The 11552-nt window shown below is 58.4% G+C and overlaps 1 protein-coding gene across 1 annotated transcript; it reads left to right on the top strand.

Annotated features, from left to right (window-relative positions):
• Window positions 1-2089: 2089 nt before the first annotated feature.
• LOC308635618 (FYVE, RhoGEF and PH domain-containing protein 5-like) lies at window positions 2090-11532 on the top strand. Its single transcript, XM_081270108.1, has 8 exons — window positions 2090-2538; window positions 4876-4975; window positions 5231-5367; window positions 6627-6756; window positions 7031-7152; window positions 8094-8222; window positions 11023-11175; window positions 11431-11532. The coding sequence occupies exons 3-8, from the start codon at window positions 5296-5298 to the stop codon at window positions 11464-11466; spliced, it is 642 nt and encodes a 213-aa protein (XP_081126234.1). The 5' UTR covers window positions 2090-2538; window positions 4876-4975; window positions 5231-5295; the 3' UTR covers window positions 11467-11532.
• Window positions 11533-11552: the final 20 nt, after the last annotated feature.

Raw genomic sequence — 11552 nt, 5'->3', positions numbered from 1 at the left:
TAGTGATGGAATCCACCAAATCCCTCCCTTACCTCCTCTGAAAGCAGTGTAGATTGGGTTTCTGCCATTTACAGAGTCTCTTTGATGTTCTTTCTTTGCTGACTCCAATGCTTGTCCTGCATCTTCCATTAACTCTGACTTCAACTTTATATCTCAGCCAACTATGTCTGCCAAGCCTTCTTTAAACCCACCCCTCACCAAATAACACTATTTCTGCCTTGAACTTATCACAGTTGCTAATTAAGCTTTTACACTTTGAGTATCCCTTATCAGAAATATTTGGGACCAGAAGTGTTTTGGATTTCTGATTTTTTTCTTGGATTTTGGAATATTCACATGTATATAATTAAATATCTTGGGTATGGGACCAACTATAAACATGAAATATGTTTGTTCCACATACACCTTATACACATATCCTGAAGATAATTTTACAAAACATTTTAAATATTTTTTGTACCAGGGATTAAACCCAGGGGTGCTTTACCATTGAGCCACACTCCAGCCCTTTTCATGTTTTGTTTTGAGACAGGGGTCTCCCTAAGTTGTTTAGGGCTTCGCTAACATTTTAAACAATTCTGTGCATAAAGCAAAGTATCATTCCTAAAGATAATGGGGACAGTAAAACACCATGTTACTGGATATCTTCTCTCTGTTCCCCAAACCCTAGTCAAGTTAAGGGAATGATGAAAGCAAGCCTGGGCAGTAGATTATCTTGAAGGAAATTGTCTTTGTCTTGTGAACACCGGCAACTGGGGCAAGTTACTGTTATCTGTCAAAAGATATTTCAGAACAGTTGCTACTTGAACTGCTGCTTATACAGGTAATCAAAGTAAGCTAATTCTGGTGTCACTGCTTCTGCAGCCTAACATATAAAACTTCTCTCTCAGTGGGGACTGGTACAGAACTGAAGTCACTGTGGAAAGTGTGTCACTCATCCGGCCAGTTTCCACTGGACAAAATGCTGTGAGGGAGAGGAGGTGCTACTTGGTAAAGCACCTTGATGGATGGAGGTGCTGTTGGTCTGTAATCCCTGAACTCTTCTTGGAGCAGTTATTGATCTCTTGCAGGCTTTTGGCCGTAAACCACGTCTCTCATGCCATTTCTGGGTACTTTCTTTGTCTTTGCTGCAACCTACTCCACTGCCGCCCAGGGAATCAGTGTCAACTGTGGTCTGTGGCATGTTCCGGGTCCTCCGGGGAGAGGGAACCCTGGAGGGCTCCCTGGAGGCAGCCTCCTAAGCACTCAGAGCACTTGATAAATATCCGATGGGAAAAGGGCCTAAGCCCCTGGGAACCACCATTCTTATTTTCTTCCCATCCCCCTCCCCTCCCTTTGTCTAATCCAGTGAACTTCTACCCCTACCCTGACCATTGTGAGTCAGTATCCACTTATCAGAGACAACATTCGGCCTTTGGTTTTTTGGGGATTGGCTTATTTTGCTTAGCTTGATAGTCTCCAGCTCTGTCCATTTGCCTGCAAATGCATGATTCCCTTCATCTTCATGGCTGAGTAATATTCCATTGAATATATATACCACATTTTCTTTATCCATTCATCTATGGAGGGGCACCTAGGTCGCTTCCATAGCTTAGCTGTTGTGAATTGAGCTACTATAGACATTGACGTGGCTGCCTCACTGTAGTGTGCTGATTGTAAGTCCTTTGGGTGTAGACCAAGGACCGGGATAGCTGGGTCAAACAGAACCACCTTTCTTTTTGTGGCCATGACCTCCATCACTCCCGGGGCCTCCTGCACGCGGACCCCTAACAGCGGTCATGTCCTGTGGCCGGCTCTCTCCGCTGAGGCCCATCTGTGTGGTGACAGGCGTCCGGTTGCTCCTTCCTCAGTGCCATTCTGTGTGTGGGGGGGGGCACGGCTGGGTCAGGCACTCACCCCTCAAGGGACGCTTGGTCCTTTCCACATGTGGCCCTTGTAGTAATGGCTGCCACAAACGTGGGCACGCCCGTGTGGCCTCGCTCAGCGCACCTTGGTCCTGAGGATGGGGACGCTTGGTGGATTTGGGGCACTCTTGGGGAGCAGGAGGTTTGGGGCAATAGATTTCGAGGCCACCGAGGACAGAGGAGGCACCTGCCAGGGGCAGGGCGGGGAGCGGGGAGGACCGGGCCAGGGATCCAGGGGCTCCTCGGAGTCGCCTGGCGGAGGAGGCCGTGGGAGACCCTGCCACGGAGCAGGCGTCCGTCCAGCAGGACAGCGTGCCTGTCGGCTGCCCCGGAGGGGACGGTCACTGCAGCTTTCCTGGGGGTGACGGCGCCAGCAGCCAGACACCTCCCACAGCCTCAGCCATGGCACCAGGGCCACCCTCTGCCCATGAGGACCCTGGGGCAGAGAGGATGTCCGTGGCAGGGCCAGGCCCCTTTGTCCACCGCCACCCGTGGACAGCAGGTGGGTTGCTGCCCTCCCGCCGCAGCCTGAAGGGGCTCTGTGGGTCCCGCAGGTCAGCCGCCCCGTGATGGAGAAGGTGTCCTACGCGCTCAAGATGGAGGTGCCCGAGTGCTGCCTGCTGCTGTCGGCCAGGTAGGGGCGGGGCTGCGGGAGGGGCGGGGCCTTGAGGGAGGGGCGGGGCTATGGGGTGGGTGGGGCCTAAAGGTATGGAGTGGGCCAGGGAGGGGCGTGGCCTCGAGGTACAGGGTGGGGCTGCTGGAGGGGCGGGGCCTCAGAGGAGGGCAGGAACACAGGAGGGGTGTGGCCTCGACCTGGGGCAGGGCTGTGGGGTGGGCGGGGCCCCAAGGTATGGGGCGGGGCTGGGTAGGGGTGTGGCCTTCAGGGACAGGGTGGGGCTGCAGGAGGGGCGGGGCGTCGGGGTCTGGGCAGGAACACAGGAGGGGTGTGGCCTCGAGGTGTGGGGCCAGGCTGTGGGATGGACCGGGCCTCAAGGTATGGGTCATGGGACTCAGGGCAGGACTTCAGGGGGTGGGAGTGTCTGGAATGTCACAGTCTATATCCTGGGTCCCTTTGGATCAAAGGACCTTTGGCCATCTCAGTGCTTCTTGACTGTCCTGTGGTCACAGCCCCTGGGGAATCTCATATTTAAAACAAACAAACAACCCCCCCCCCAAACCCGAGGCTTCACTCCCCAGAAAGATGCCATATTCATAAAATAGAGGACCTCGGGGGACAGTGACAATGTGTTCACAAGGCCCTTTGTGAAGGGTGGGTGCACAGGACAAGTCCCGGTGGGTCGCACAGTGTTGCCGCCTCGCACTGGGGGCAGGGAGAAGGCGGAGAGTGAGGGTCCCCAGGTCCTCTCCTCCCATCCAGGGTGTCCCCTCGGGGCGGCTCATGGACAGGAGCCTGTCTCCCGGGTCTCGAGGCCAGGAAATGCAGCGTTCGACTGCTGCTGGCGCCAGGGTCCGGCGGTCCCCTTCATCGGGACCAGGGCTGCTCTCTAGGACCTGGAGGGGGGAGGGCCGGGTCCCTCTGGGGCCTCTGGTAAGGACACCGATCTGGTCCCTGAGGGCTCCGCCCTCCTGACCTGGCCATCTCCCATCACGTGGGCGGGGATCTCAGCATATGACTTTCCGATGGCAGCAGGCCACGTGGCCTGTCCCGCAGGAGACCTGGGTTGATCCCCTGGGGACTTAAGGGGTGGCTGTCCCTTCTGGGGGAGGAGGGGAAGGAGGGGGGGTGCCTGGGCAGGGATCCGTGCCCCCCTTGATCAAATCAGTGACGGGGGGGGGGGTAGTCTGTGGTCCAGCCTTGGCTGAGGGTGCTGATAGGCCGCGCTGGGGCCTCAGGTGGGGACGCCCATCTCCCCCAGGGCTGGGCCCTGCGCTCTGGCCTGTGGCATCCAGGAGCCTGCCAGTGACAGGCCCGTCCCCTCCTGCCAGCCCAGACTCTCCACACTGGATCAGTGGGGGCGGAGGGGCCGTGGAACCCGTGGATTTCCTCCTACCCACACGGCAGCTGGCTGCCCCCCACGCCCACACCCAGCGCCCGGTCCCTCCCAGCCAGGGCGTCCCTTCCGCCTGCTCGGGAGCGGGCTTTCTGCGCGGGCCGTGCGCGCCACCTGGTGGGCACTGTGGGAACCCCACCCTGCGCTGGTTCCTAGGGACCCTAGCCCTGGGGTGGCCCTGTCCACTCAGGACGCGGTGCTCCGCAGAGAGGGGGCTGGCGAAGTCTGTCTGTGGGGTGCGTGAGCCTCTAGGGAGCCCTGTAGGACATCAGGGGAAAGATGGAAAGATGGGGTGCTCACCCGTGCCAGCTTCCACCCACCCTCCAGGAGGACCCTGGCCTTCTGTGCCCTCCTAAATCGTGGGACCCTCTCGGCTTCCCTGGGGCCTCTTGCTTTGGAAAGGTGTTTTGCCAGGGACAGAGGGACAGGACAGAGGACACCCCCTATTTCATTTCACCCTCACAACGGCCCTGGGAGCTGGAGTTGGAGAAGCAGACCCAGAGGCACCCCAGCAGCCATGGCCCCTGGTACAGGCCAGGAGCTAAACTGACTGATTCCTTCCTCCACGCACACACCCCAGGGCTAGAACCAGGGGCGCTCAGCCTGACCCCAGCCCCAGCCCCAGCCCTTGTTGTATTCTTGAGAGAAGGGTCTCCCTCAGTGACTTAGGGCCTCGCTAAATTGCTGAGGCTGGCCTCCAATTTGCAATCCTCCTGCCTCAGCCTCCCAAGCTTCTGGGATGACAGGGGTGCACCATGGTCCCATGAGGAACTGGGATCTAACCCTAGTCTGGGGGGACTATCCAAATAAACAAATGACAAACGTAGCCCTGCAGGCCGAGGCTGCTCTGGTGGTGGGTGAGGGGCTCTGGTGTAGTGCCGCGCAGCCGCGTTGATCCCCAGAGAGGGGCGGGAGGTGGAGGCCGCAGCTGCCCGGCTCACCGAGGCCGGTGCCCGCAGCTCCTGCGCCGAGAGGGACGAGTGGTACAGCTGCCTGAGCAGAGCTCTCCCTGACGACTACAAGGCCCAGGCGCTGGCCGCCTTCCACCACAGCGTGGAGGTGAGTGGGGAGCAGCTCCCAGCCTCAGCGGGTACCAGGGAGGTGTCCCCGCCCTGACCTGGGGACACTGGCCTTCCACGCCCCTACCCTGCTGTGACCCCCGACCTGCGCCCCAGGGACACAGTACCCCCTGCCCACGCCTCAGGGTCCAGCTGTTCCCAGCCCAGGCCAGCAGTCCCCTGCGCCCCACACCCTGGGAGGGGAGGGCAGGGGAGGGACCGCCTGACCCGCTGCTGGCCGCTTCTGTCCCCGCAGATTCGGGAGCGGCTGGGCGTCAGCCTGGGGAGAGGCCCCCCACCCTGGTGCCCGTCACCCACGTCATGATGTGCATGAACTGCGGCTGCGACTTCTCCCTCACCCTGAGGCGACATCACTGCCAAGCGTGCGGCAAGGTGAGTGCCACAGGGTGGGGACAGGGCCTCCCTGCCCAGCCAGGGTCCAGGGCCCAGAGCAAGGCACGTCCACCTGGCCCTGGGGGGGGGCAGTCTTATTTTATTTTTAATGTTACTTTATAATTTTTATTTGTTCGTTTTAGACACACATGACCCAGAGTGCATTTTGACATATGAAACACACAGGGAGTGGGACGTCCCTTTCTTGAACATGATGTGGCCTGTCACTGGTCGCGTGTCCATGTGTGAACGCAGGAAAGTCATATCCGATTCATCCCCCCCCTTTGGTTCCCTTTGTGTAATGCAGTGAACTTCTACACACACACACACACACACACACACACACACACACATATCAGAGAGAACGCTCGGCCTTTGTTTTGGGGGATTGGCTTATTTTACTCGGCATGATAGTCTTGAGTTCCATCCGTTTACCAGCAAACACCGTAATTTCACTCTTCTTTATGGGTGAGTAATATTCCATTGTGTCTATAGACCACATTTTCTTTATCTGTTCATCTGTTGAAGAGCATCTGGGTTGGTTCCACGTTTAGCTCTTGTGAATTGTGCTGCTGTAAATATTGATGTGGCCGCGTCCCTGTCGGGTGCTGACTTTAAGTCCTCCGGGTATCAGCCAAGGAGTGGGACAGGTGGGTCACAGGGTGGTTCCATTCCCAGTTTCCTGAGGAGTCTCCATCCTGCTTTCCCCTGAGGCTGGCTTTGCAGTGTCACCGGCCGTGCAGGGGGGTGCCTTTCCCCACGTCCTCGCCAACACTTAGGGTCACTCGTAACCATGCTCCAAATCCCGAGGTGGCTCCATACTTACCATGTTTAGTGTTTCAGTTACTTTTGGGGTGCATTGTGACCCCACACGACGGTGGGGCTGGTTCCCCAGTTGTGTGTGCGTCACAGACCTGAGTCAGCAGCACTCTGCGGTGACCTGCCCCCTGCCTCCCCCTGGTCCCCTCCTGTCCCGGTGTCCCCTCTGTTTCCAGGAGACGCCCCAAAACACAGTTGTGAAGGACACATGGCAGGTCCCTGGAGGAGGGAGGAGTAGATCCCCCCCCCACCCCGGGGACAGGCTCCTCAGGAGGCCTGAGGGGACTTGCTCAGGAGCAGTAGCACGTGGCCCGGGAAGCAGGGGTCGGGACACCTGGGGACAGTCAGCATTCAGGGCTCCCTGGAGGAGAGGCCAGCGGGGCCAGCCGGGCAGGGGCCCTGGTCAGCCTCACTGGTGCGTGTCCCCACGTGTCCCGCAGATCGTGTGGCGGAACTGCTCGCGGAACAAGTACCCGCTGAGGCACCTCGAAGAGCGCGTGGCCAAGGTGTGCGACGGCTGCTACGGGGAGCTCAAGAAGAGGGGCAGCGCCGGCCCCGGCCCCGTGAGAGGTGGGTGGCCCGGGTCTCCTCCTCTGCCTCACTGTCCCCGCCTGAAACCACGTCCCCCACCAGGGAGCGAGTGGACGAAAGTGGCCCTGGGGGACCCGGAGGTCCAAGCTCACCCCAGGGCACCCGGGAGCCACAGAGGCCACCAGAGGGGGTAGCCCAGCCCCTGCCCCATGGCCTCTGTCTGTTCTGGTGGGAGGGACTGTGCCCGCCTTCCTGGTCCCACCTCACCGGGGGAGGGACAGCCTGAGCCATTGGTGGCCTCTGTCCCCTGCAGAGCGGCCCCTGAGCATGAGCTTCCCCCTGACCTCCGCCCGCTTCTCCTCCGGGAGCGCCCTCGCCGCCGTCTTCCCCTCCACCTTCAAGAAGCAAAAGAAGGTCCCTTCAGCCCTCACGGAGGTCAGGCGGGACGGGCCGCCTCGCAGGAGATGGGGACTTGGAGTGTCCACTGTCCCCTGGGAGACAGGCCTCCCTGCCCAGCCCGACTGGTCCCCACTCTCCCTCCGCGGCGCAGACCCAGTGCCCACCACAGTGCAGACGGGGCCTTGGGTCTGCGCGAGCCCCAGTCTAGGACAGCCCGTCCCAAAGCCACACACCCCAAGAAAGTGTCACCCGTGGATTCCACGTTGCTCCTTGAATATTCGTCTCAGGTAGCAGGTGGCAGGTGGCAGGATTTAGGGTGTCAGAGGATGACGTTTAGAAACAGGCAACTTTCTGCCCACTGACCCGCTCCTTCTGCAAGTCACAAATGTGGGCAACAGGGCTGGCTGTCCCTCAGCGGTCAGAGTCCTGCTGGCCGAGCCCGAGGCCCGGGCTCCACCCCCAGCACCGTGACACTCATGTTAACAAACGTGGAAAGAGGAGATGTGAAAAGTGAGCTCCTCTCCATCCCCAGCCTCTTTCTGTCCCCAGAGAGGACAACCAGCCCGTTACTTTCTTTTCTTGGTCGAGAGCAGAGGGTATCAGAGACGGACCTCGGGGACACTTGGTCACTGAGCCCCGTCCCCAGCCCTGTTTGGTACTTTATCTAGAGACAGGGTCTCCCTGAGCTGCTTAGGGCCTCGCTGTGGCTGAGGCTGGCCTTGAACTGGAGATCCTCCTGCCTCAGCCTCCGGTGAGCACCACTACGCACGGCTCCAAGGCAGGTTTTGACGGCAGGTCCCCTGGGTCCCCTAAATCCTGTCTGTCACACCCTGAAGTCTGCTGTGCTGACCTTGATGCTAACTAGATCCCGATCTCGGGTTTCAGGCAGGCAGGCGGCTTGCTGCAGCTTCTCCCCTTGGTGTTTGAACTGTGTCCCCCCCGCCTGTCGCCCTGACTGCTGTGGTCCCTTCTGCCAGGTGACGGCCTCTGGAGAGGGCTCTGCCATCAGCGGCTACCTGAGCCGGTGTAAGAGGGGCAAGCGGCACTGGAAGAAGCTCTGGTTTGTCATCAAAGGCAAGGTGCTCTACACCTACGTGGCCAGCGAGGTAACGGTGGCATTGCGAGGCCCCCCTGGGGTCTGCCCACGCGATTTCCCCCGCAGGGCCCTGTGGATCCCTGTGTAGGGGCCACTCCTCCCGGCAGGGAGCCTTTGTAGAGCAGTGGCCTGCTGGGTGTGGACGTCCAGTTCCCCCTGGTCCCCACCAAAGGGACCTGCAGTCTCTCTGCAGAGACAAGAGGGTCCTGTATGTGGAAGGACATAAGGAAGTCTTCAGTTGTCACAGGCCCTGCATCAGGGTACGCCAGCCGTGCCCCAGGAGAAAACTCCTTTGTGCCCTCTGTGGGGGTGATTTGGGACAAAATTCTGCAGCTTAGAAGCCACCCCCTTTTGTCCATCCATTTCTTTTACTGGGGTATCTGATGGCTGCAGGATATCAGACGCCCCAGTAAAAAGTGAAACAGCTGGACGCGGTGGCTCGCTCCTGTCATCCCAGCGGCTCAGGAGGCTGAGGCAGGAGGATCTCCAGTTCAAAGCCATCCTCAGCCAAAACGAGGCCCTGAGGCACTCAGGGAGACCCTGTCTCTGAATAAAATGCAAAATAGGGCTGGGGAGGGGGCTCAGGGGTCAAGTGCCCCTGAGTTCAATCCCTGGTACCAAAAAGAAAAAAAAGAGTGTGACATTTTTTAAGCTCGTCTTACATCCTCTACAATAGAGGCTAGAGAACCCTCAAAACCGGCAGCCAGCTCCCAAGGTGGACAGCTGTGGGGCTGTGGTCACAGGCTGGGGACTGCTCCAAGGGAAACCTGTTGGATCATGTGAAAGGGTCACACCCTCCGGTTGGCAGCCTCCTCAGGCCAAGCCCCCTTTCAACACGGGTCTTCGCTGCGTTCTGTCCCCCTCAGGAAGAGCACAACGCTGGCCACTCCCTGGTGACCACAGCGGGGCTCGGCTGATGTCCCCAGGTCACTTCCTTAGGGTGCAATGCTTTCCTCTCAGGCCCCTCCTCGGGGTCACGGGGCCTGCAGGGAAGCAGGCAGACAGGTGGGGGGCTCTTCCAGAGCCTGAGGGCCCAGGCACCGGGGACCGAGGTGACCTTTACTCACGGTCACCCAGGTGGGGCTTTCTGTGCTGGGGGCAGTTTTGATCCCACAACAAACTGAAATGTGGCCCAGCAGCCTTCCAGGGCCCAGAGAGGCCTCCGGCTAAGGAGGCACACCAGGGGACACTCACAGAGTGTCTGTCACCACTGACCGGCTGGCTGGACTTCCTCTCCACGGCCTCTCAGAGGCTCCACTGTCCTGTAAGGTGTGTGAGGAGCTTTCCAGATGTGGTGGCTCCCCACACCACCCTGCCACAGCCGGGTCCTCAAGCAATGTCGCAGGACACGCGTGGGGGACATTAGCAGTTTAGATGGGTGAAGGGGGTGGCATGACAATGGCCTCCCTAGAGTCCTGAGGACACAAGGCCCAGCCTCTATAGGTGCTACCTGTTCCTTCTCTTGGTGAAGAGCAGTTCATAACTTTGCTGAAGTCTATTTATCAATATTTTCTTTTTTTGGTACCAGGGATTGAACCCAGGGGCACTTACCCACTGAGCCCCGTCCCCAGCCCTTTTTATATTTTATTTAGAGATAGGGTCTCCCTGAGTTGCTCAGGGCCTCACTAAGTGGCTGAGGCTGACCTTGAACTCGTGATCCTCCTGCCTCAGCCCCCAGAGCCACTGGGATTCCAGGAAATAGTTTGACTTCTGTGTGACCTTCATCATTTCTCATCTTTTTGTTTATTTTTCCTGCCCTAGTGCAGTGGCCAGCACCTCTAGTGCGTATCAGGTTAGGCTCATGAGTGAGCACCCTCTTTCCCTGTTCCCAATTTTAGGGGAAAAGCACTTAGGATTTTACTTCTGAGTACGATGTTGGCTGTTGATTTTTTATAGATGTCCTGGGTCAGGTTAAGGCCATTCCCTTCAACTCCTACTTTACTGAGAGTTCAAATCACGGATGAATGTTGCATCTTGTCAAACACTTTTCCCAATCTAGAGATTTTTAAAGATTGGTTCAAAATCTTTTTTTTTTTTTTTTTTTTTTGGTGCTAGGGATTGAACCCAGGGGCACTTAACCACTGAGCCACATCCCCAGCCCATATATATATATTTGATTAGAGACAGGGTCTCACTGAGTTGCTGAGGCTGGCCTTGAACTCACGATCCTCCTGCCTCAGCCTCCCAAGCTGCTGGGATAACAGGCATGACCACTGCTCCTGGCCAAAGATACTTATATTTCCTGTGTGGATGGGGCTGTGGCTCGGTGGCTGGGTGCTGGCCTAACATGGAAAGCAGCTCTGGGTTCAGTCCCCAGTAGATTAAAAAAAAAAATCTATACAGAGATTTTCCTCGGAGCCTTGTTTTTAAGATCCCTCTGCGCCCTCTGGGTATATCTCATGGAATTGCTAGCGACTTCTTAGCAGGGACATCCGAGGTCTTCATCCTGGAAATGAGGGTGTGGAGGGATGAACACATCAGAGGTTGTCATTAGCCACCTGGGCACCGAGTCTTTGGTCAGGCGCTGATGGAGGCCGGGTCAGAAGGCATGGCAGGTCCAGATCCACAGTCCGGGTGACCCTGGGAGACTCTCTGAGCCTCAGTTTCTTCTTTTGAATGGGGACAGCATTCAAAATGATCCTAGTGACGACTGAACAAGGGAATGAAGGAGAAAATGCTTGGCTCCTCCTGATCGGCTGTTCTAGAATGTTCCTTCCCCCTTGGGGTGGCCCGGGTGGAGGCGAGGGTGGGAGGTGAGTGTGGGTGGCCCCCAGACGCCCCTCCTTGTCCACCCCCCATGGTCCCCACAGGACAAGGTGGCCCTGGAGAGCATGCCGCTGCTGGGCTTCACCATCGCCCCCGAAAAGGAGGAGGGCGGCGAGGCGGGCCCCGTGTTCCACCTTTACCACAAGAAAACCCTGTTCTACAGCTTCAAGGCGGAGAGCGCGGGTGTCGCTCAGAGGGACCAGGAACGTCCTTCCCCAGTCCCCCGCCTGTCCCCCAGGTGCCACCCGGAGCCCAGGCGTGTTGGCCTGCTCCTTGCCCGGGGCCACCCCTGTCCTCCTGGGGAGGGGCTCAGCCCTCGGATCCAGGTGGACCTCTGCACCTCCCCAGGCCCTGGGTGCGACATGGCCCCTTGCCTGGGGTGACAGTGATCTGTGCGGTCACCCGGGGTTTCTGTGGCAGGGCCGTGGGGACAGTGCTGTCTTGTTCGCAGGTGGATGCAGGCCATGGAGGACGCCAGCGTGCTATAGCAGTGGCCACTGGGACTCGGGACCCGAGAGACTCTTGGGGGACACTGAGCCCGTGTGCAGCCCACCCAGCACCTCTGCAAGTGGAA

This window comes from Spermophilus citellus, assembly GCF_964194105.1.
Source record: "Spermophilus citellus genome assembly, chromosome: 17".
Taxonomy (NCBI): Eukaryota; Metazoa; Chordata; class Mammalia; order Rodentia; family Sciuridae; genus Spermophilus; species Spermophilus citellus.
The sequence above is the reverse complement of the archived record's forward strand: the minus strand, read 5'-3'. Positions and strand labels throughout refer to the sequence as shown.